This window comes from Hyla sarda, chromosome 8, assembly GCF_029499605.1.
Source record: "Hyla sarda isolate aHylSar1 chromosome 8, aHylSar1.hap1, whole genome shotgun sequence".
NCBI lineage: Eukaryota > Metazoa > Chordata > Amphibia > Anura > Hylidae > Hyla > Hyla sarda.
Genome location: NC_079196.1, coordinates 95,850,930 through 95,877,779, shown reverse-complemented (window position 1 = coordinate 95,877,779; position 26,850 = coordinate 95,850,930). Strand labels below are relative to the sequence as shown.

The 26,850-nt window shown below is 41.6% G+C and overlaps 1 protein-coding gene across 5 annotated transcripts in view; it reads left to right on the top strand.

Moving 5' to 3' along the window:
* The window catches only part of VPS8 (VPS8 subunit of CORVET complex), a 281,893-nt gene that overhangs the window by 141,174 nt on the left and 113,869 nt on the right, over nt 1–26,850 (top strand). For all 5 annotated transcript variants that reach the window (XM_056535311.1, XM_056535309.1, XM_056535310.1 and 2 more), the window contains 5 exons: nt 74–130; nt 3,749–3,831; nt 5,894–5,978; nt 14,925–15,023; nt 23,198–23,287. In XM_056535311.1, coding sequence (XP_056391286.1) covers nt 74–130; nt 3,749–3,831; nt 5,894–5,978; nt 14,925–15,023; nt 23,198–23,287 — 414 coding nt within the window. The remainder of the gene's footprint in view (nt 1–73; nt 131–3,748; nt 3,832–5,893; nt 5,979–14,924; nt 15,024–23,197; nt 23,288–26,850) is intronic.

Sequence of the window (26,850 nt, the reverse complement as noted above, 5' to 3'; positions counted from 1 at the left end):
CTAGCTCCTCTATATATTGCCATTTTGTGGAGTGTGTAGTAATGTTCAGTAATGCTATTCTTTGACAAATCAGGTTCTGGAGTTCTTATGCAGTCCTGATGATGATTCCAGACATTCAGAAAGACAACAGGTACGTTCCCTTGGATTCATTGTTTGTGATGTTTGCTACATACATTCAAATATAAAAACATATAAATATACACACTTTTTTCATGTATGCTCAGATGCAATGAATTACTACTTATAAAGTCACAATAGAGATGACAGATTCTGACAGGTGCAGTGTGAGGGAGAACATGTATGACTGAACTTATAGTGTTCACATATGCCAGTGTTTCCCAACCAGGGTGCCTCCAGCTGTTGCAAAACTACAACTTCCAGCATGCCTGGACAGCCGTCGGCTGTCCAGGCATGCTGGGAGTTGTAGTTTTGCAACAGCTGGAGGCACCCTGGTTGGGAAACACTGGCATATACATTGAGCTCACATATGCATTGTTGAGTTCATTGTTTTGCTCTGTCATAAGAACGATTAAATAAAAATAATACGTGCTCAGCAATATTCAGAAGTCCCATAGAGAATAAATGAAGTTCTGTCCGAGCATGGTCATTGCTGCTTCATTCACTTTGGACAACTCTCTTTCATTCTCATGATCTGTGAGGATTTGAGCAGTCAGACCACCACCGATCAGCTAGTTATTCCCTATTCCTTTAATCTTGTAAGAAGCCCCAACAATTCTAAAATCATTCAGCACGTAATAATTTTTTTTAATTTTTTTTTTTTAGGGATCATTTGTTTTTTTCCTTCAGTTTTTTTCACATACACAAGGTTGGGCTCTGTTTACATTCACATCATTGCTTCCATTTGTCATGACAGATATGATGTTAACATTCCCTGATGGATTTTAATTACTTATATTGGGGTCTGTCAGAGGTACTGGTATGTTGGTTACAAGAAGAATGTCAAAGATTGTGCTATGTTTGCTTGGCAAAAAATGCCAGAACCCCTGACAGAAACCTAAAAATGCTAATGGTAAATTGTTGTACCATTATCAATACTTTTTTCCTATCAGCATGATGAAGAATAAGTGTATAATCCTATGTTCAGACTGCTGGGACACTCTCAAGTCTCCTAACTGAATGTAATGGCAATACACCACTTCATTCATTGTCTATGGGACTACTTAATATAGCCAAGTACTACACCCACCTATCTTTAACTGTCCTATAGTAGTGACAGGGACCACAGCTTGGGACCTCGGCTTCATTACAACAGGAGACTCTGGCCCCAATTCTTGATATTATAGGGGTTCCAGTGGTTAAGTCCCTAGCTGTTATACAGTTATCTGTCTTGTGAATAAAGGATCAGTGTTGTCGATGGGACAACGCTTTAAGTGATAACATACTCCACCACTAGAGGGAGCTTCCTGCAAATGGATTTATTAAAGGGGTTGTATGTCTTCTCTAAAATCTGCCCATGGTTTTGTGTCAGTACAAAAAAAAAGAAAACCTGTTACTCATAAGTTTAATTCTTGAATTCCCTTTTACTTGGCTGCAGTTCACCAATGACTGAACTCTGTAGTCTCATGCTGTATTGTGGGGCCTCTGATTGTCTGCGGTAGTGACACGGTTAAACAGGCATGTCATCGCTACAGCCAAACAAGCAAAGTCCAACAGGGAGGACCAGAGAGGCATGGATGCTGTGATGAGTAATGCTTCTCTGTTTGCTCTAACATAATCCTAAATGCTGGACACAATTTAAAGGTCGCACATCCCCTTTAATAAATGCACACATTGGATACAGCTTAACACAGGCGTTTGTGTAAACAGAGCTTTACGCTTACTTAGTACAAGAAATAAATGTCTTCCTTGTTTTCATTTACACGTGACATATTATGGAAATATATATAACATTTATAGATACAATGCATTATATCCATTCTATATTAAAGGCTTACTCTGCTCCCCAGGGATCCGGAACATTGGGGGAGATTTATCAAAGGATTTAGACGTGTTTTTCCTGTCTAAAATTGTCGCACAGAAAGTCGCAGTCTAAATATGTGCGACTTTTTTGCGACCTTTGCTTTAGAGGATTTTTAGTACATGATGCATTCTAGTCTATTTTAGATGGAAAAATGCATTGGTGCTGGATTTAGCAAAAGCGATTTTTCGGCGACAAGTCAGACCTTGCTGGTGCAGGTTTAAATACAGTCGAAAGCATAGATCCCGAAATCTGTGCGCAGAATTTATCAAGAGCCGTGCGACTTTTGATAAATTTGGCGCACAATAGACCGGCCTAACACTCTCTGTAGTTTGGTCTATATTGATGCGGGACATAGACAGCTTTGATAAATCTCCCCCATTGAATTCCGAATGCTGTGTCCAGGCTTCCGTGTTCACGTCCGCCCCCTCGTGACGTCAAGGCCTGCCCCCTCACTGAAAGTCTATGCGAAGGGGGAGCGACGGCTGTCACATTCCGTCCCATAGACTTGCATTGAGAGGGCGGGACAGGACGTCACATGACGGGGCGTGATGTCACGAAGAGGCGGGCGTGAACACGGAAGCCCGCACACAGCATTCGGAACTCAATGTTCTGGATGCTGGGTAGCGGAGTAACCTTTTAATAGAATCTTATTTAAAGCATACCTGTCATAGTTCCAAGAAGAAGAAAAAAAGTGATATGTTACCTAATCCTGATCATGTACATATCATTTTTATGTGTCTAGGACCTACATATCCCTAACAAATAGCATTTATGTTGCTTACTTGCTTTGTGTTCTTGCCTTCTGGAGGGGGCGTGTCCGTCTCTCTCCCTCACTGTGTAGACTCATCTGAGAGCAGCCTGGTAGTCTACAAATCACTGCACTCTGTAACCCTTTCTTCTCTGGGATTACTGCACAGTTTTTATGCATACATTTTCTATCTGTTCTGGTTAAGCTGGATGCTAATCAATATAGCTGTCAATATGTGTGCCATTCAGCTTTCACAGACTCCTGAATGTCTGATCAGCTTCTTTGTCATTCAAGAGTCAGAGAAAGCTTTGGCTGTTCAAGCATGCTGGGAGTTGTAGTTTTGCATTGCAACAGCTGGAGCTGCAGTTTTTTTTATAAAGCAATGTGTTAGAGCAATGTTGCCTTTAGCTGTTGCAAAACTACAATTCCCAGCATGCCCACACATCCTTTGTCTGTAGTTTTGCAAGAGCTGGAGGCACACAGCTCTAAAACAGAGTTTTAGAAAGATTGCACAAGCAGCTGTTGCAAAGATACAACTCCCATCATGGGAGTTGTAGTTTAGGAACAGCTGAAGCCTGTAGTGGTGCAATGGTGATCTCCTATACTGCATACCAACACAGTTTACAGCCGGTATCCAGTATGCTGCAAAATACAGAGTAGTCTGTCTGCGTAAAGACAGATGACCCCTAGTGGCAGCTTTTTAAATTTTTCTTCTTTTAATTTTTTAGTAAAATTTAATATTTTTTTAATAAATGTATGTTTAAAAAAGTAATCTTATCAGTAGTACTACAAAATCTAAAAAGTTTTTCATAATGACAGTGCCCCTTTAAAAGTAGCTCTATGATGCTTTCTTTTTGCACAAATAAAACATATTTTATTAAGCCAATAGCCAATATATTGCACCTTATGTGAATTCAGAAGGAAGCATAAACGCCTCTGTCTGTCTACCTGGGGCTTTCTGTGTTATAACCTTGTACCGGGGAAACCAGCCTCTGTGATTTTGATGGTTTATGTTTTAGGTTCTTCTAGAGCTGCTTCAGGCTGGAGGAATTGTACAGTTTGAAGAGAACAGACTGGTTCACCTGGCAGAGAGAGCCCAGTTGTAAGATCATTCGACTTTTCTTACTGCTTAGCTATACTTACTACTACTTACTACTTAGCTATATATATATATATACTACTATATATACTACTACTTACTACTTAGCTATATATACTTAGCTATACTGCTTCTGATATTCTAGGTGCTATACAGAATTATAATAATTTTCACATATTCATTCATAATATGTAATTTTCCCAATGCCGGCATCATATAGCACCATGAAAAGATTTCAGTTCTGTAAATGAACATAATATTCATGCTAACTAGTAATGCATCACATGGATTATCTGATTAATTGCTGGATTACAATAAGATGTTTATTTATATAGTGGGAAAAAGTACTGCCCTGAGGGCTAATTTTTCATCTGGCCTTCCCGTTTTTCTTGATAACAAGCACCGTAGTACACAGGGCCGCCATCAGGGCAGTACTGGTGGTTATGCTGTCAGGAGCCTGGGCCAAATTATCTTCTTGCCCTGCACTGTCTTGGGGCCCACAACGTTCGTCAGTGCAGGGGCCCCAAACTTCTTTTCTTTTTTTATAATTCGTTATTTTAAAATTTTTAAACAGTATATCACAAAACATTCCCTACGCAGAGGGAAACTGGGAGCAAAATCATGGCAACAGGCGGCGAAGGGGGAACAAAAGGCCCACGCTAAGAGGACTACAAGAAAATAACATAAAGCTATTGCCTTCGATCAAGAAACAGAGAAACGAAAATAGTTTGGAAGAGAGGGAACAGAGATTAGTAGGAGAGGGAAGGAGTAGGGAAATGAGGACAACATAAAACAGACACACAGACTAGGAACAACAGCCAAGAGGACACCTGTTGGGAGGTCCCCAAAACCCCTAGGAAGGAGGTTCAGTAGTGCAACAGGGCGCAATATTTTGGTGTCTCTTGAAAAGACGACCAGTAAAACAAAGTCTTCGAGTAACGCTCTATGCGATGATGAAGGTGTACAGAAAGCTCCTCCATATGCTGAATTCCAGGATCACTGACGCATGGAGGGGGGTTCCGGACGCCTCCACATTGACCGGATGACGCAGGAGAGAAAAAATAAGTTGAAGATGGAATGTCAGAATGATGGAGGAGAAAGAAGGAGGGGTGAAATATTAGGACATAGGGCGAGATTTATCAAAATCTGTGCAGAGAAAAAGTGGGGCAGTTGCCCATAGCAACCAATCAGATTTCTTCTTTCTTTTTTTAAAAAGGCCTCTAAAAAATGAAAGAAGCAATCTGATTGGTTGACATGGGCAACTGCACCACTTTTTCTCTGCACAGATTTTGATAAATCTCCCCTATAGTCCACGAAGGAAGAGGCTAGTTTCCATACTTCTGTCCAAAAAGAGGAAAGCAGCAGGCACTCCCAGTGGAAAGGATACATCGAGGACAGAGCAGGAGCAAGGGAAGCCCCCCCCCCCCCAAAAAAAAAAATAAAAAAAAACTATTACAGAGTCTCCAGGTAGGAGAAAGGATTGGGTATTAGGTATTACAGTCCAGGGTTCTTCAGTGCAGTCAATGGATTCTGTCACGTTTGCCAGTGTCTGTTAGAAAATACATCTGGTGTAGCTTTCTAATCAATTCTTTTATTGCTGCAATGTATCTAAAGAAAAAGAGAAAGCTACAGTGCAAATAATCTTGATTAAATACCGTAATACTATTTTATGTCTGCAGCCACCATTCAGAGCTATGTGCATACATGGTACAGACTGCAAAAAGCTCTAATTAGGCTTCTAGAGACTCGCAGATTTTTATAGGAGCTCCATACACATACAAATGTAAGATGTTTTAGACCAAGATTGTTCTCAAAAATGTATTTCAATTGTTTCAAATGTTATCATAGCTTCTAAAGCATTGAAATCTTGCTCACAATACTGACAATATTAATGCCTATAAAGGCATTGTTTGCTGTAAAAAAAAAAATCATTATTGCTAAAAACACATTGCAACATTGAAGAAAAGATCACAAAAGATGTATAGACACTATAGCAGGTATGAGATTTTAAGTTGCATTTATGTCAGTAATGATCATTGTCTCTTTTTCTGTATTTTATATCTAGTTACCAGATCTGTGAGTTTATGTATGAAAGAAAGCACCAATACGATAAAATCATAGAATGTTATTTGCAAGATCCCATGAGAAAGGTATTGTGAAATTATTCAAAGTCATTTTTTTGTTACAGAACACCCTATAGTTTCCATTACTCAATATACCACAGATTTTCTGCCTACCAAGCTGAGTGGGAAGTAAAATGTTGTTCATAGTACAGTACATATTTCTGCCTGCTGTTCAGAATATGGATTTATACTTCTCTCTCCATCTTTCATGCTACTTACATTGTCCACAGGAATTGTGTGCTGCAAAATATATGTTTTTCTACTAGAAATGCATGCTATTTTGGAAGTGCGCTGTATTATACTTCTTTTGACTGTATTATATTTCTTTTGATTTACATATATAAATAAATATATATATATATTATATATATTTTTGTGTGGATGTAAATATCTGTGTGTGTGTGTATACAGTATATATACACCGTATATATACAGTATTTATCGGCGTATAACACGCACTTTTTAGGCTAAAATTTTTAGCCTAAAGTCTGTGTGCGTGTTATACGCCGATACACCCCCAGGAAAGGCAGGGGGAGAGAGGCCGTCGCTGCCCGCTTCTCTCCCCCTGCCTTTCCTGGGGTCTAGAGCGCTGCTGTCGGCCCTTTTCACCCCCTGGTTATAGCCAGGGAGAGAGAAGCGGCGCCGACAGCCAGGGGGAGAGAAGGGGCAGCGGCACCCATTGCCGGCGCCGCTGCCCCGTTGCCTCCCCCATCCCCGGTGGCATAATTACCTGAGTCCGGTCCGCGCTGCTCCAGGCCTCCATCGTGCGTCCCCGGCGTCATTGCAATGCGCTGAACGGCGCGGCGCATGACGTCAGAGCGCCGCGCCGTGCATAGCAACGACGCTGGGGACGGAGGCCTGGAGCAGCGCGGACCCGACTCAGGTAATTATGCCACCGGGGATGGGGGGAGGCAACGGGGCAGCGGCGCCGGCAATGGGTGCCGCTGCCCCTTCTCTCCCCCTGGCTGTCGGCGCCGCTTCTCTCCCCCTGGCTATCGGCGCCGGCACCGATAGTCAGGGGGACAGAACGGGCAGCTGCGCCGATAACCAGGGGGTGAAAAGGGCCGACAGCAGCGCTCTAGACCCCAGGAAAGGCAGGGGGAGAGAAGCGGGCAGCGACGGCCTCTCTCCCCCTGCCTTTCCTGGGGGTATATCGGGGTATACACGCGCACACACGCACCCTCATTTTATCATGGATATTTGGGTAAAAAACTTTTTTTACCCAAATATCCTTGGTAAAATGAGGGTGCGTGTTATAGGCCGGTGCGTGGTATACCCCGATAAATACGGTATATATATATATATCATAGAAGAATGAGAGCTTGCACTCACCGCTCCTGTAGACTTTTATCTTGCGGGTGATCCGTTCCGGCAGGGAAACTTCGTTGATGCGCGGTGCTCAGAGGCTAACAGACATTTTTGCACAATAGGTGTGTGCTTCTTCTGGCCTCTGAGGCCGGAAGAAGCACACGCATATTGTGCAAAAACGCTTGTTAGCCTCTGAGCACCCCGCATCAACGAAGTCTCCCTGCCGGAACGGATCACCCGCAAGATAAAAGTCTACAGAAGCGGTGAGTGCAAGCTCTCATTCTTCTACGATATTTTGTATTTTTGCTTCAGCCTTTGCAGCTTAGCACCCCGCAGTAGCTATCATTCCAGTTACCGGCTGGCTTTTCTGTTCATTAGGTGATTGGCATACGTATATGCTGGATATATTTTAGCAGTCTGACTGTGCTCTCTGAATTTGTCTATATTACTTTGTATATATATATATAGAGAGAGAGAGAGAGAGAGAGAGAGAGAGAGGATAGGGACGTTCAAGATATTTAGGTCAAGATATTCAAGATATTTAGGTCTCCCAAAAAAATTATACAAAAAATAACAAAATTCCCAGGGAAGTTTTCCCTTTTAAAACTTCACTTTTAATGTGTCCTTTTGTTAAAAATATTTGTATTGTATATTACCGTAACACTCTGACCGCCACATATCTCTTTAATATGTGCTCAATTCCACAGTGTCACTTGACTGTTTTTGCAGGATGACACAGCAGTGTTGATTGTTCTACACATTGTTGTATATATGTCCGTACCTTTAATTGTTTCTGCTTATATGAAAGTACAAAAATTGAAAAAATACAAAAAATATTCAAAAATATCACAAAGTCCAGATGCTCTATTCACTTCCATCACCTGGACCCAACAGTACTTGTCCCAAAATTCCAGGGTAACTTCAATTGTTGTGCATACTATGCGTTTATAATGCGTTTTATTTGCACATTAAATGCTCCCGCTGTCCAGTTAATTACCACAGCACATGCCGTTTCTGACTTTTGCACTAATGGTTAACAGCAATGTACACAGTATCTTATTATAGACAATATTCACCACAGTACATGTAGTTTGTAACTTAAGTTTTTATGATGTGTTTTTTCTTGCTTTTACAATAGACACTCTCGCTATCCAGGTAATTAACACAGTTCATGCAGTTTCCAACTTTTGTAATAATATTAAACGGCAATATCCGTAATGTCTTATTACAAGAGGTATTGATTTGAAACAAGCAGCAGGAGTATCTGTTTCAACAATTTGTGACAGTATTCAAACTCTCTGACAGGTATGCACTAATTAGTCACATGAATCCAAACTACTTCGGTGGGAGAGTTATCACCCTCACCCACTGAAGCGGGGTATACCCGCAGGGGAAGAAAATTATACAGAGGTACTGGGAAATTGTGAGATCAGATAGAATCTTATCACAGGTGTTACCAAAAAAAACCCTCTATCACATACCGGAGGGGCAAAAATCTAAAGGACAGACTCATGAAAAGCTGCTTTGAACCGGTAAAGACCAAATCCACCTTGTGGTAAATGTAACATCTGTCCTTACATAAAGAAGGGTAGTTGCTTTGAGAGTTCCAGCATTAAGCAACAGTTCCAGATAAAACACTTGGCGAATTGTAACAGCAGAGGAGTTGTGTATCTGCTTAGATGTTCCTGCCCGGTCAACTATGTGGGAAAAACACATAGAACCTTAAAAAATGTGTGCAGGAGCATCTGGCAGATATAACTAATGGAAGGGATACACTGGTCGGTAATCATTTTTCTTTATGTCATGAAAGTTGTCCAGATGGACTAACAGTGCAAGTAATGGAAGTTGTCCCTCCCCAGCACGAGGTGGAAATTGGAATAAAATCCTATTGCAAACTAAGGCGAAATGGACATTTTGGGTGCACTCAGTAAATCCGAAAGGGTTAAATAAATTTTATAGCATACTCAAGCTATATCTAACCCAGTTTGAATAAACATCACAAACTAAACCAGCTTTGATAAATTTCACAACCAGGCGTTGTGTTAAATTTATCCAAAATGTACTGGAATCGAAGTCAGAACAATCGGCAAAAGTTCTGTGTATACAAAAACTAAGGATTGTGTGGGTGCAATCTCTTAACTAGATAAACAACTAATTTGGCATTTACACAATGTGTAGTCCATATTAATCACCTCTATTCATAAAAACCTCCACCAGTACAACATAACAATTGATAGTAACGTCAGCACATAGCCTGAGCTCCTGACGAGAAGTAAACCCATTCATTAGTTAGTACCTGAGTGAAAGGAAGTCCCCTATGCATAGACAGACACGTTGGAGAACTGACGTCAAGGTGTGTGATTGGCAGCACTCAGCAAGTAGGCCTAGTGCGTGGTAACTTTGTCCTATAAAAGGAGGAAGTAGTAATGGCGCTGGATGTACGACCGCCATCGGTGTTGCACATCAAACAGCGAACAAGACTGAGGAAAGAAAGCCTGTAAATGGTTCCTGAAGATGGTTCCTGAGGCAAAGAAACGCGTCGAACCGGACGAAAGAAAAATACCTGAGATTCAACACCAGTTTTTTTTTAACAAACACTTGATCACCTTTGACTGCCTTAAATGAAATTGTATGCCCTAGTGGAGCGCAGATAGTTCAATCATATGGAATGATACTAACAAATGTCAAGGGTAGCTAACTAAGCAGCTAAATGCAAAACTACTTATCAACTTAAGACTGCATGCATTTTTTGGTCAGAAATGTGGTGTAATGGGACTTACTAATCCTTGATGAAAAATAGCCACGAGGCAATATGCGACCATTTAATGCACGCACTTGTGGAGTCTGAACACTGTCCTATGACAAATAGATACTATGGACACTGTTGTTTATTGGGTGACTAATTAGTGCATACCTGTCAGAGAGTTTGAATACTGTCACGAATTGTTGATACGGATACTCCTGCTGCTTCTTTCAAATCAGTAATAACACGTCTGAAAAAGTTATCAGCTGTATGTGGTGTTGGGAATATGCAAGTAGCGGGAATCTGAAGTGTGAAAAGAAAGTTACAAATAACGCATCAAAACCGCATGGTATGCACAATAACTGAGAAATAGTCTATATACACTTATAAGGCTATTGCGGACATTGCTGCGTACTGTTATAAACTACACGCATTGTGGTGGATTTCTGAAAAAATGATGGACATTGCTGTTTGCTGTTGCTGTAAGAGCTAGAAACTCCATGTAATTACCTAGATAGCGGGAGCGTTTATGGTGAAAATAAGAAAAAAAAACGCATTAAAAACCTATCATGGACGCTTAAGCTATCAACTATATGTATTGTGGTAAATACCTCTTGTAATAAGACATTACGGATATTGGCGTTTAATATTGTTGAAAAAATTGGAAACTGCATGAACCGGACCGACTTCTCTCTCTGGTTTTATTACGGCTGCGCTCAGGGTGTATGGAGCAGGCTGCTGATTTCAGTAGCTGGGGGCCGCCGATAATAGCCTTCATGCAGCAATTGCCGAGACTGGCTATTAACCCTTTAGATTGCTGCTGTCAAGTCTGACAGTGGTGTCTAAAGGTACCTTCTAAAGGTAACCATCCCTGGTGGTCTAGTGGGGTGGATTGACCCCCCCCAGTGCAATCGGGGAGAGGGGGGGGTTTGAAGATCCACTGTGAAGATAGCCGCAGGGCTTACATCTTCATCTATGGCTGCCGTGGATCTGCATTTGATTGAGCTGGCCTGGAGCAGGCTCAACCAAATTAGCACAGATCGATGGAGTTCAAGAAAACTGCATTAATCTATATGCGGTATCTAATGATTCCTTCTTAAAAAAAAAGCATAATAATATAAAATAAAAAAAAAACACATTAATCTCTTCCATCTTAAAAGTTTACATCACCCCTATTTTCCATAGAAAAAAACATGTAAACATAATAAGAATAAACGCATTTGGTATTGGCACATGCGTAATTGTCCGAACTATTAAAGTATAACAGTATATATCCCATATGGTCAGTGGCGTAATACCAAACCACAGAATTGCATTTTTTGATAACATCATATGTCATAACAAAATTAAGTAAAAAGCAATCTAAAAGTCAGATTTATACCAAAATAGTACCGATAAAAACACCAGATTACAATGCAAAAAAAATTAGTCCTCATACTGCGCCGTATATTGAAAAATAAAAATGTTATAGGGGTCAGAAAATTGTAAAAAAATTAAGTAGTTTAGATTTTTTTTTAATTTGTAAAACATGACGAAAACTAAACAAATTTGGTATTGCTGTAATCAGGCGACCTAAAGTATTAAAATAACATGACCACAAGGTGAATGGCGTTAAAAAGAAAAACCCCAAATTAGCAAAATTGTATTTTTGTTGTTTTGGAGAATGTTATAGAAAAATAAAAGGTGTCATTACAAAGTGCACTTGGTCCCGCAAAAAACAAGCCCACTGTAGTTGGAATAATAAGAGTTATAGCTCTTATAGGGTGAGGAGGAAAAAACGAAAATGCAAAAACTAAATGAATAAACGAATAACAACCTTATTTATGTACTATTTTGTTTGAAATTTTTTTTTGTGTACCAGGTGGATTACCACATCCCTGGTTTAAGTCAGGGCTCTGGCTGGGCCACGCAAGGACATTCACAAAGTTGTCCCTTAGCCATTTCTTTGTTTTGGCTCTGTGCTTAGGGACATTGGGGGAGATTTATCAAAACCTTTGTACAGGAAAAGTGGAGTAGTTGCTCATTGCAACCAATCAGGTCACTTTTTTTTATTTTTTAAAAGGCCAATGATACATGAAAGACGAAATCTGATTGGCTTCTACGGGCAACTGCACCACTCTTCCTCTACACAGATTTTCATATCTGTCCATCATTGTCTTGTTGGAAGGCAAAACCGTCAGACCAGTCTGAGGTCCACAGCACTCTGGATCAGGTTTTCATTAAAATATATCTATACTTGCTCAATTCAGCTTTCCCTTAACCCTGACAAGTCTCTGTGTCCCAGCAACTGAAAAACAACCCCACAGCAAAATCCTGCCCCCGCTATGCTTCACTGTAGGGATGATATTGGGCAGGTAGTGAGCAGTGCTTGTGTTTAATGTTACATTCTTCAGACCAGATAATTTTGTTTTGCACAGTCTGGCAATCCTTTAGATGCTTTTTATTTTTGCAAACTGATGAGAGGCTCCTTTGTGGCCATAAAGCACAGATTGGGAAGTACTACAGTTATGGTTTCCCCCATCTGCATTCATGATCGGTGGATGAGTTCAGCCAGTGTGAGCATTGGGTGTTTTTGGTCACCTCTCTTACCAAGACCCCCCCCCCCTTCCTTGCTTACTAGGTTTTGTGGGCAGGGCATCTCTAGAAAGAGTCCTGGTTGTTCGCAACCTCTTCTTTATTTAAATATTACAAAGGCCACTGTGCTCTTGGGAACTTTCAATGCAGCAGAGTTTTTTTATTCACCCTTCTCCAAATCTGTGCCTCCACACAATGCTGTCTCTGAGCTCTACAGGCAGTTCACCTCATGAATTGGTTTTTAAAGGGGTAACTCCGCTATCCCAGCATTCAGAACATTTTGTTCCGAGTGCTTGGAGCAACCGGCAATAATTTTGTCCAGCCCATTTCTGGAGTTTGTTGTGACATTATGTCCAGTTTGCTTTTTTTCCTCCCTTTTTTGGTTTAGTTCCAATACACACAAAGGGAATAAACATGTGTATAGCAAAACATGTGTTACTGCAATCCTTTTCTGTGAGAAATACTTCATTTTCTAGAAACATTTTAGGAGTGCCAACATTTACGGCCGTGACTGTGTATCAAATGTCACATTTATCAGGCCTTGCATCAGTAAAGAAAACTGTTCTATTGATCAGCGACATTTGATACTTTTATTTATGATTATAATTATCAGAGATCTCTTTTGCCCGCTTCACGATTTAATTTTACTGCATCACGATGATTGTATGCTAGTGAAACCACACCTGCATGTGGTGGCCAATGGTCACCTTATTTGCAACATTGCGCAGCCATTGGACACTGCATTCAGGCATATTTTCTTACGCATGCGTTGATCGCGATGCAGCGTTGCCCCACTTATGTAACTTCTCAGATGACAGGTAGGTGGTAGTGGAGACCCAGGAGAGAAGAGATTGTTTTTCATCTTCCTTTGATAAGCCTGATAAAAGGCTTCCAAAAGGGGACCTTAACATTGGCCATATAAATGTTGGATCCAGCTCATGTAGATTAGATTCTTCAATGATTTGCTGTCTGGGAAAAGAAAAATCAGCCCTTCTGGACTTTAACATGTACATTTTTGTTGCCCAAATATATAGCTGCTGCCATAATTTTCACTCTCTTTAAAGATGACCTGTGGCCTCTTCTGACTTGTCTGATTTAATAAATACAAACATTCCTCAATAAATCTGAAACATCTTTTTTTTATAGCTATTGTGTATTGTGCTTTTCATTTATATTGTTACTAGAAACGTATTAGTTAATAGCTAACTGGGTGATAACATGGGAATCGTGTCCTAACATAGCCTGAAACTATCCCATCATAGCTGACAGTGTCAGACAGCATACAGACATGTCCCAATCAGGTAACAATCCAGTTGGCTATTTACTCTTCAGTGTCTAGTAGTATAAGAGGAACAGCACAATACAGATCTCCAAAAATATATGTATTTACTAGGGATGCACCAAACATACGGGCCAAAAATAGGGTTATCATTGTGCCAATAATTTTGGGGGGGCAGGACCAGACAGACAGACACATTCACCCTGAGCATAGGTAGAAGCAGAAGGCACAGTAAGTATTTTATCCTACACTGTACTGAAGAGAGGTTTTGTAGGGATTGAGATTTGATGAGATTGTGGTTGAAGGACCTTTGGTAGTTGTCATTGCCTGCTGGGAGTTATATGCTGCACTGGCTACAGAGACACAGGTGATCACTGCTCTGTAGCACAACCTGCTGGAAGTTGTAGTTTTGCGTCGGGTGCGTTTTAGGTTTTTTGGCGAAACACTTCCTAAGTTTTTGGTCTCTGACAAAAAAAAATCATTTCGGTGTACTACTAGTATTTACTGAAACAGACAGATCAGGAGAAGCCACAGGTATTTTTTAAACTTACAATTTCAGCACAGGGAGGTCAGGGGAGAAAGCAGTCAGATGATTCAGTGTTCATTCTATGGTTATCTTTCATGGATGACCAGCTTTAGCTTTAAAAAGAGTTATCTCAAGAGAGAACTTGATGGCAAATCTCTATCAAACTGACAGAAGTATGATCTCTCTGAACCTTGCCGATCACCAGAACCAAGTGTCAGGGTGTTGCAAAAGCTCTGTGAGGCTCTGTCTCCTGTCGACATCACTTACTTAGCACTTCAGTCACTTAAGTTTAGTGTTTGTTGAAAGTCATAGTGGTCAACCCCCACCAGTCGTACAGAGATGGCATATCCAAGTGAGAAACCATTAATATTTCTGCTGAGACCTGTGAGACACCTCAGGCATCTGTAATGGTGATGGAATACAGCCTTTATTCTAGAACACTCTCATCTAGTTTGCTACCTTTATATTATTTAGAACAGTTGTGTTATTGTTCTGTTACTTTTTTTTTCTTTATTCTCAACAAATATTTTTCTTCCCTACCAGCAAGAAGTTTTTAATTATATTCATAACATCTTGTCAATCCCTGGATACAGTCCGGAGGAGAAGCAGTCAACGTGGGACAAAGCAATGAGACATATGGAGGTATGCCAAAATATTGAACATGTCTGCCCTTATGATGCAGCTTTTGCTTTAGTGCTTGTTTAAAAGTTGTTTCTACTTTACTTTTCTTTTTTATATTGGCACTTTCCCATGGTTTGCTGTAATTTTTTTTGCATTAAAGGGGTACTCCGATGGAAAACTTTTTTTTTTTATCAACTGGTGCCAGAAAGTTAAACAGATTTGTAAATTACTTCTATTAAAAAATCTTAATCCTTCCAATACTTATTAGCTGCTGAATACTACATAGTAACTTATTTTCTTTTTGGAACACAGGGCTCTCTGCTGACATCATGACCACAGTTCTCTCTGCTGACATCACAGTGAACTCTGCTGACATCTCTGTCCATTTTAGGAACTGTCCAGAGCAGCATATGTTTGCTTTGGGGATTTTCTCCTACTCTGGACAGTTCTTACAATGGACAGAGATGTCAGCAGAGAGCACTGTGGTCATGCTATCAGCAGAGAGCACTGTGTTCCAAAAAGAAAATAATTTCCTCTGTAGCATTCAGCAGCTGCTAAGTACTGGAATGATTAAGATTTTTTAATAGAAGTAATTTACAAATCTGTTTAACTTTCTGGCACCAGTTGATAAAAAAAAATAAAAAAAAGTTTGCCACCGGAGTACTCCTTTAACCCCTTAAGGACGCAGGACGTAAATGTACGTCCTGGTGAGGTGGTACTTAACGCACCAGGACGTACATTTACGTCCTAAGCATAACCGCGGGCATCGGAGCGATGCCCGTGTCATGCGTGGCTGATCCCGGCTGCTGATCGCAGCCAGGGACCCGCCGGCAATGGCCGACGCCCGCGATCTCGCGGGCGTCCGCCATTAACCCCTCAGGTGCCGGGATCAATACAGATCCTGGCATCTGTGGCAGTTCGCGATTTAAATGAACGATCGGATCGCCCGCAGCGCTGCTGCGGGGATCCGATCATTCATAACGCCGCACGGAGGTCCCCTCACCTTCCTCCGTGCGGCTCCTGGCGTCTCCTGCTCTGGTCTGTGATCGAGCAGACCAGAGCAGGAGATGACCGATAATACTGATCTGTTCTATGTCCTATACATAGAACAGATCAGTATTAGCAATCATGGTATTGCTATGAATAGTCCCCTATGGGGACTATTCAAGTGTAAAAAAAAATGTAAAAAAATGTAAAAGTAAAAGTAAAAAAAAGTGAAAAATCCCCTCCCCCAATAAAAAAGTAAAACGTCCGTTTTTTCCTATTTTACCCCCAAAAAGCGTAAAAAACATTTTTTATAGACATATTTTGTATCGCCGCGTGCGTAAATATCCGAACTATTAAAATAAAATGTTAATGATCCCTTACGGTGAACGGCGTGAACGAAAAAAAATTTAAAAAGTCCAAAATTCCTACTTTTTTAATACATTTTATTAAAAAAAAAATTATAAAAAATATATTAAAAGTTTTTTATATGCAAATGTGGTATCAAAAAAAAGTACAGATCATGGTGCAAAAATTGAGCCCCCATACCGCCGCTTATACGGAAAAATAAAAAAGTTAGAGGTCATCAAAATAAAGGGATTATAAACGTACTAATTTGGTTAAAAAGTTTGTGATTTTTTTTAAGCGCAACAATAATATAAAAGTATATAATAATGTGTATCATTTTAATCGTATTGACCCCCAGAATAAAGAACACATGTCATTTTTACCATAAATTGTACGGCGTGAAAACAAAACCTTCCAAAATTAGCAAAATTGCGTTTTTCGTTTTAATTTCCCCACAAAAATAGTGTTTTTTGGTTGCGCCATACATTTTATGATATAATGAGAGATGTCATTACAAAGGACAACTGGTCGCGCAAAAAACAAGCCCTCATACTAGTCTGTGGATGAAAATATAAAAGAGTTATGATTTTTAGAAGGCGAGGAGGAAAAAATGAAAACGTAAAAATTAAATTGTCTGAGTCCTTAAGGCCAAAATGGGCTGAGTCCTTAAGGGGTTAAAACAAAATACAGGTGAATGTTTAATTTACTATAGATATAGATATGTTATACAGTCATTTATGTATGCACCCCATATTACCTAAAAACACAGCATTACACCAGTGCAAATAGTTATACAAATGTATCCTTTCTATGGAAGTCAAAAGAGCATAAAAATTGGCACCTGAATTCTAAGCTCTTTTCACACCATCTTTTGTCAATCCAGCAAAGGATAATTTTTTTTTATTTACTATATCCAGCAAAAAAAACATGTACAAAATTGGACACTTGGACACTACTTCACCATTATGATTGGGAGGGACAGTAGGCAGGCTATTACATTGAACAATCTTTAAAGGGGAGCTCCGGTACTAAACATTGTATCCCTGTCCACAGAATAGGGGATAAGTGTCTGATTGTATAGCGGGGGTCAACATACCTGCTCGTGTATCTCCAGCTCTCCCATAGAGGTGCATGGAGGCAGGAAATTGACTACAGCTTCATGCGGTGGTCGACAGTCTTCTTGCACAGAGCGGAGAGTGCTCCATGCATGGGGAGAGCCGGGGTTCCAGGCAGGAGATCGCAGGGGTCCCAACGGTTGGACCCCCTGCGATCAGACACATATCCCCTATCCTGTGGATAGCAATATGGTTGTTAAAATGGATGATCGGATCTCCCGTGGCGCTGCGGTGATCCGATCATCCAACATGGCGATCGGAGGTCCCCTTACCTGCTCCAGCCATCATCCCGGGTTTTTTCCCTCTGGTCCGAGATCGAGCAGACCAGAGCAGTAGACTGCCGATTATACTAATCAGTGCTATTCCTATGCATAGCACTGTTCAGTATATGCAATCTAATGATTGTTATAAATAGTTTCCTATTGGGACTATAAAAGTGTAAAATAAAAATAGTTTAAAAAAGTTAAAAAGCCCCTCCCCCAATGAGAATTTTTATGGCCCCTTTTAATCATTTTATCCCAAAAAGCATAAAAAATAAATAAATAAACATATTTGGTATCGCCGCGTGCGTAAATGTCAGAACTATCAAAATATTATGTTAATGATCCTGTACGGTGAACGGCATAAATGTCAAAAAGAAAACGCTACATTGTGACATCACGTTCCCCAAAAATTTTATAAAAAGCAATTAAAAAGTTACATATACGCAAAAGTGGTACCGATAAAAAGTACGGCACAAAAAATTAGCCCTCATACTGCCCCGTATACGGAAAAATTTGAAAGTTATAGGTGTCAAATAGAGTGATTTTGAACATACTAATTTTGTTTAAAACGTTTGGGGATTTTTTTTTAAGCCGGACAATAATAGAAAAGCATAAAACATGTCATTTTTACCGTAAAGTGTACAGCGTGAAAACAAAACCTTCCAATATGTGCACAATTGCAGTTTTTTTCCCCACACAAATAATATTTTTTTGGTTGCGCCATACATTTTATGGAAAATAAAATTGACTGTGACCTTAAGGCCAAAATGGGCTGTGTCCTTAAGGGGTTAATAAGAGAATAGAAGACATTGGTAATGCCAACTAGCATCCTGTTAATAGACTTATATTACAAATAAAAGTACTGCTACTGTTCTCAGAGGAAGTACCGTATATACTCGAGTATAAGCCGACCCGAGTATAAGCCGAGACCCCTAATTTCAACCCAAAATCCCAGGAAAAGTTATTGACTCGAGTATAAGCCTAGGGTGGGAAATACCTCATCCCCCCCCTGTCATCATCCAGACCCGTCATTAACATCCTCATCATCCCCTTGTCATCATCCCACACATCCCCCCTTCATCATCCCCTTGTCATCATCCCACACATCCCCTTATCATCCCACACATCCCCCCTTCATCATCCCCTTGTCATCATCCCACACATCCCCTTATCATCCCACACATCCCCCCTTCATCATCCCCTTGTCATCATCCCACACATCCCCTTATCCCACACATCCCCCCTTCATCATCCCCTTGTCATCATCCCACACATCCCCTTATCATCCCACACATCCCCCCTTCATCATCCCCTTGTCATCATCCCACACATCCCCCCTTCATCATCCCCTTGTCATCATCCCACACATCCCCTTATCCCACACATCCCCCCTTCATCATCCCCTTGTCATCATCCCACACATCCCCTTATCCCACACATCCCCCCTTCATCATCCCCTTGTCATCATCCCACACATCCCCTTATCATCCCACACATCCCCCCTTCATCATCCCCTTGTCATCATCCCACACATCCCCTTATCATCCCACACATCCCCCCTTCATCATCCCCTTGTCATCATCCCACACATCCCCTTATCATCCCACACATCCCCCCTTCATCATCCCCTTGTAATCATCCCACACCCCCCCTTCATCATCCCCACCCCCCTTCATCATCCCCACACCCCCCCCCCCTTCATCATCCTCTTCTCATCATTCGCCCTCAGTGGTCTTCAACCTGCGGACCTCCAGAGGTTTCAAAACTACAACTCCCAGCAAGCCCGGGCAGCCATCGGCTGTCCGGGCTTGCTGGGAGTTGTAGTTTTGAAACCTCCGGAGGTCCGCAGGTTGAAGACCACTGCGGCCTTCAACATGCGGACCTCCAGAGGTTTCAAAACTACAACTCCCAGCAAGCCCGGGCAGCCATCGGCTGTCCGGGCTTGCTGGGAGTTGTAGTTTTGAAACCTCCGGAGGTCCGCAGGTTGAAGACCACTGCGGCCTTCAACATCATCCAGCCCCCTCTCACCCCCTTTAGTTCTGAGTACTCACCTCCGCTCGGCGCTGGTCCGGTCCTGCAGGGCTGTCCGGTAAGGAGGTGGTCCGGTGAGGAGGTGGTCCGGGCTGCTATCTTCACCGGGGGCGCCTCTTCTCCGCGCTTCCGGCCCGGAATAGAGCCGTTGCCTAGACAACGACGCATCTGCGTCGTTGTCAAGGCAACGTGACTATTCTGAGGCCGGGCCCGAAGCGCTTAGAAGAGGCCTCCCCGGTGAAGATAGCAGCCTGGACCACCTCCTCACCGGACCACCTCCTTACCGGACAGCCCTGCAGGACCGGACCAGCGCCGAGCGGAGGTGAGTACTCAGAACTAAAGGGGGTGAGAGGGGGCTGGATGATGTTGAAGGCCGCAGTGGTCTTCAACCTGCGGACCTCGGGAGGTTTCAAAACTACAACTCCCAGCAAGCCCGGACAGCCGATGGCTGCCCTGGCTTGCTGGGAGTTGTAGTTTTGAAACCTCTGGAAGTCCGCAGGTTGAAGACCACTGCGGGTGGGGGAGTTCACTCGAGTATAAGCCGAGGGGGGTGTTTTCAGCACGAAAAATCGTGCTGAAAAACTCGGCTTATACTCGAGTATATACGGTAATTCTAATAATAGACCTGTATTAGAAAGTACCATAGCTTTTTCTGCAAATCAACATAGTGGATGGGATTGAAAAAAAGATAAATAAAGAGAAAAAAACACAGGTGCGCTCCTAGTGTATCAGGGGTTTTAAAATAGCAGTATTCAGCATAGTAAAAATGGAGGCTTACCAAATGATGTTGTGCTGAGGGCACAACACTTGGGCCGGCATGTACAATCGCAGTGGGTGTAGAGGTCAGCAAGCCGTGGTGTCCTGTCCAGGTGACTCCAGGTCAGCCGGTCCAAATTCCTGATTTGCGAGTGAACACGGTCACAAAGGGATTGAAAAAAAAGACACAGGTTTGTCAAGTCAACCTATAATCCTAACGCCTAAATCCAGAGCAAGGCCATCCACGATGAGGCAAATTTTAATTGCTCAATCTTAGGCATAAAATCCATTCACCGCTCAAAATATGGCATTCTGAATAAATTCTTTCATCCTTGCACAAATCCATTTCTAATAAATAGCACAGAACTGTCTCAGCAACCCAACCTGCGCCTACCCAACTCAATCTAAGGAACAGCCAGGTAGGAGTTTAACCGCACCTGCTCCAGTCCAGCCGTGCCTTTCTTAGCTACTAGTGGTTAAAATTGTACACAGTAATCCAAGTCTAACTAGTGATTTGTATAGAGGCAAAACTATGTTCTTGTCTTGAGCACCTCATGATTTTATTCACCTTGGCAGCAGCTGGTTGGCACTGTTTACGTCCGAGCTTACTGTCTAACAATATCTTCATGTCCTTTTAAGGATCACAAGTGTCATATTTTGCTGCTGCATGTTTTCCTTCCCATGGAAGTCAATGGGTAGCAAAATACACACCTGATTTTGCTATATATTGACTTCAATGGGTAGAAAAATATGCAGCAGCAAAAATGCGGCACGTGTGACCCTACCTTTTGGTGGTAGTTTTATTCACTGTTTTACTATTAAGGACATAAATGTATGTTTTTGTTTATTTGGCTCTAGGAAAACTTAAAATGTTATTAAAAAGGTAGTTTAGGTTCAGCCAATTAGTGACTCAGAGGTAACACTGCCGCAGCCACCGATTGGCTGAATAGGCCTGTGACGTCATGTCCTCGAACCCAGAAGTGCTCTGCAGCAGGGACCAGAATTTTTTTTGTTTTCTATCTTTTCATAATTCTTTATTTACCAATTTTCAATATAAACAATAATAAAAGCTCCCTATACTGAGGGATTCAAAAATATATATATATTTTTTAACCACCTTTGTAAGTCTGATCAAAAAAAAAAAGGCTGCACGGACAACCATTTTTACTTCTGTGTTAAATTTCATCTGTATAGGTTCAGCAAAGATAAACCTGCTCTATATATTTAGTGTGCTGAAACTATTCCCGTTTATGATGATACCCTGTGTACTCTCAACCTGCTTGTGATCTAAATTGGCTTTGTCATCCCATTTATTTTCCACCTGTACTGGTTCTTCCATTTTAAAGTGCTTATTATCTTTCTGGATGTACAGAAAAAAGGAAATACTTTCAGAGCAGTAATACTTGTGATGTTTAGAAAAAACACGCATCAAAGTACACCAATAAATGAGAAAATGAAATGGATAGTGGTAGCAAACTGTAGCATACGTCACTTTTCCAAAGACAAGACTCAAGTATGTTTACTTAGAGTTTTGTACAGCCTTAATTTATGGAAAAACAAAATTATATACATTAAAGGGGTTATCCAGTATTAAAAAAATTGATATCCAACAAAGAAATGGAAACCAGGCACTGCGAGGGTTAAGGCAACTCGATGGATACAGCTGTTGTAGCCACTAAATGCGGTAGCGGTCATAAATACAGGTCTAAGGGGTGCTCAGTGTCTAAAGTGAACATGAAGGATGAAGCAAGAAGGGCACGGAAACTCACCAGGTAGACGACTGTAAAATTGTGATTTATTCCAGCGTTTGAGCAAAAATCACATTGAGTAAGACTCGCTATCACGGGGATGGGGGAGAGTGGAGCAGGTGCTCCACTCACCCCCATCCCTGTGATAGCGAGTCTTACTCAATGTGATTTTTGCTCCAACGCTGGAATAAATCACAGTTTTACAGTGTCTACCTGGTGAGTTGCCGTGTCCTTCTTGCTTCTCTTACTGGCTTCATAAAAAAAATCGAGCTGATTTCTTTAAAAACACCACCACACCTGTTCTAAGCTTGTGTGTGGTATTACAGCTCAGTTCCCTTGAAATTAATGGAGCCAAGTTGTAATATCACACTCAACCTAAGGACATTCGTGGCAATGTTTTTGGAAAAAAATAGCTGTGTTTTTCTGTTGCTGGATAACCATTGTAATCAGCCTCTTTCCTTGATAAAACCATTATTTGTACACACTTGACTAATACCTCACATAAGAATAAGATTGTGTTTAAAAAGCCTTGCGGCATATTGAAATATAAATGAACGTGACCCAATATTGCACCAAAGCGATAACAATTATGTACAGGCACTGCTAGTTGTATATGCAGTTAATAAATTGGGACGGATGGACCCATAAACAGGTCTGGAGGTATTAGGCAGGTGGTAGTCTATCTCTTCCTATACACTCACCCTGGTATGCCCTTCTTGACAAGTGCTAAAAGGGCGGCCCCACACTGGAACCTGTTCCTGATGTACCCTTATTGCACCTTAAACGCTTCCATGTGGCTCCAACACCACATTATGATAACGATGCTGAGATTACCATGCGAGCTTCCTGATTTCAGTTGCATAACACTTTGTCATCCTTATGGTCCTTTTAGCCTCTTTTTTTTCTAGCAGGTGGTTAATTTTACAGCAATTTCTAATATTCCACTCTAGGAACTGGTGACTCTGAGTCCAAGTAAAGCAGCTGATTTGGTCTGCACCCACTTCAATGAACAGCTGGACGAGATCATTGGAAAGCTTCAGGTATTGAGAGCATGTATGAAAATGTTATAGTGGCTACTATCAGTTAAAAGAGCACTTTTCAAGTGACATGTTTGCTATTCTGCCTGCATTTATTTTGAGTTAGCTTCAACAGGGTTCTCCAAGAACCTCGGTAAGGCTTAGCAAGGGCTAGCAGTGGTCTAGTTTTCAAGTATACTGTCAGTTTCAATCCAGCCCTAAGCACGGCTTCTGCAGTAGTGATAGTGTTTGTTTCCAGTTTTTGTCTCGCCCATTTATTTTCATATAGAAGTGCAATTAAAAGAACAGGAGCCATTCAAATAAATAGAATGTATTATTGCTGAAATCAGTACAACTGTGGTTGGGTTAACACATAGCATTTTGGTTAGCATTTAGTCAGCATTAGCCAAAACCAGGAGTGGTTAAAAAAAAGATGCAAATCTTTCCTGTATTGGTTCCACTACTGGTTTTGGCTAAAAATACTGACCAGAATGGAATCTATGAATACAGCTTATCACTGTATTAAATTATGTATGCTCAGGGATGCTAGTAAACCACATGAAAATCACCTCTGATAAGTGATCAGTAGCCGGTAATCTTCAATCTTAATCTTTATTTACGCTTAGATCGCTGCAGATTATTCCATCTTAACTGATGGCCTTATTGGAGACGCGTCCCAATGGCTTTTAGATAAATTATATTTGTTGCCTAGATGGTAGAAAACAATAATTCCAATGTGCTTTGAAGAGGCCCTGTCTTTTTTGAAAACCACTCCAATCCAGGTTTAAATGGCAAAATACTTCTTTTCTGATTCAATACAAACATAATACATACAGACTTGCGGTATCGCCATATGTGAATGTGCAACAATGTGTTTCGATCATGTTTAAGACCACGGTTTGATCTGTCAAAATTTGTTGGCATGCATTTACATATGACAATACTGCAAGTCTGCATATGATACTGCATATGACAATACCGACTGCCCCATGGACTTTCTGTAGAAGTCAGTCTGGACAGGGCTGGGAGAGAATGTACTTAGCCTGCACTTTTCAGAGCTATCACAGTACTGAGATCTCGACCGATCAAAATTCTGACATGTGTCTACATATTTTTAAAAATTCAATTCGGCCGATACGCCGAATTTTCCCAAAAAATTTCGGTTTGATCGCGAATCGATATTAAAAAAACTGCTATTTCTGGGCTATAGAGAGCCTCAGTAGGGGTGTAGAACATTTTGCCTTGCCGTAGAAGGCATAGGGTGTGTTCTGGGTTAGTGAAATAATACTGTTGTTCAGTATGACTTGCAGATTATAGGCGTCGCTATTAGAATCACTGCCGCAGAACAACTGGATGTAGCTGCAGAGTCGGGAGACCATATGGCATCACAATTGAAGAGATTAAAGAGATTTTTTTATTACAGTTTTATTAAATTTTATTTTTATTTATTTACATTTTTTTTAAATCCTTTTTGAGGACCCATTGGAGGGCAAGTCTGGTGCCAGCAGCCGCGGTAATTCCAGCTCCAAGTAGTGGAAGTGTTAAGATTTTTAAGTAGAAGAAAATTACAAATCTGGAAAAAAAATTTGAAACCAACTGCTGGAAAAACATTATAATCTCAGAGTTCCCCTTGTTAAACAACCTCACTTAGGTTTATGGAACGGACTGTTGCAGAAATTTCTACAACTTAAACTGCCCCCCCTTTTAAATCCACCCTTGAATAACATGTCACATATAATACTACCTCTTTTATCACAGATTTTAGTGTTTTTGGAAGTTTGTATTTTATGCATTAGCATGTTCTGTAATCAGGGCTGTAGCTCCCATGAGGTGCGCTGTTGCAAGCGGGCGCAGTGGCCAGGGCTACATTGGCCCTGGCCGCTACACCTGCTTGCACAGGGAGTCCAGCACACATTACACTGAGGCATTGATTCCCAATCGGGATACCAGGACACTCTGGTGGGAAATATGGCACAAATTTTTTTTATTTTTGTGCGCACCTGTGAGTCACAGGCGTGCAGGCCGGGCGGTAGGGAAGTCTGTGTGCAGTGCCAGACCAGGTGATGCTGCAGCTCCAATCCTCTCCTGTGGAGCAGCTCTGGACTCTGGATTCTCCCTGGTCCCTCAGAAGAATGGAGGAGGGAAGGAGCAGGGGCGGCGCTGACAGAGGCCTACTCAGCTTCAGGTACTGAACCCCTTCCTTTCTGTCACCCCTGTATATCCCTCTGTAACCCCTGTACATTTCTTTACACCCCTTTGTCACCCCTGTCATACCTTTACACCCCTGTTACCCCTGTATGCCCCTCTGTCACCCATGTACACCCCTCTACACATCTGTCATCCATGTACACCCCTCTATCACATCTTTAAACCCCTCTGACACTCCTGTACACCCCTCTGACACCCATGTGCACCCCATCTGTTTCCCCTCTGTCTCCCAAGTACATCCCTCTGTTACCCATGCACACCCCTCTACATTTCTCTACACCTATTCACCCCTGTTCTCCTCTACACCTGTAAAAGGGGTGAAACCTGGGCCAAGCTACCTACCTACAGGGGGTCCTACATATAGCCAACATACAAAAAAATTATTCGGTAAGGGTGTCCCGCTATTTTTTTTCCCCCCCAAGGGGTGCCCCAAGCCACAATGGGAGTGGGATGGGGGGGGGGGGCAATTTTCTGTTCTCGCTTCAGGAGCAAAAAGAGCTAGCTACAGCATGTCTGTAATGCACATCATGTGACAATGTTCAGCACTTCTCTTATGGTTGTTATAAGAGCCTTGTTTTTTGCAAACTTTGTTTAAAGACATTTTATAATTTATGAAAAGTGAATTGTAATTTTTTTAATAATATTTAACATAATTTAAATAAATAATTGCTATACATAAAAGCCAGGTAAGAAGTCCAGAATTGAAGGTAACTCTTGTCACTACATTCTGATGGCATGAAGGACATGTTGCTGGGCTTGGAGAATCAACCAGACACCTACCAATCGGATGTGTTCCGGTTCCACAATGCAAACAGGAACCGCTTGGGGAAAGATCACTTTAGGTTGACACTGAGTGACTATGTGAGAAATAGCTTTTGGATGTGTCATAGTGGGCACTGGAGTCTGGTAGGCTGGAGGCTCATCATCTGTATTAGCTGTACTTGGAATCTCCTGGTCAAATATTCTTTTACATTATCGACTTTACATGTACATTCAGTTCCTCAAATAGGACCCTTCTAACTTGCAAAGCTTTTAGGAGGGAACAGCATAGGACAGAGGCATTTGGAGGACAGGGACTGCTCCCGGGCCATGCCAACTGAGGTTGAGTCTGCGGAACCCACCGACTGTTGACTGGGGGTATCAGATGTCACTTGTGATGAAGTGGATGACCGTGTTAACCAATCGATGACGGCAGATGGGTTGCTGGTCGAGACACGACCACTTACTGATACCGGGAGCTCAGACCTCTCACTGCAACTCCTGCTGCCACTCGCCCCAAGTCTGCTGCGACCTCTGCCTGTGCCTGATGAATTTAGGCCTCTGCACTGCCTGGCACTTCTCTGCCTGACATACTTGTAGAACTGAATGTGTATATATTT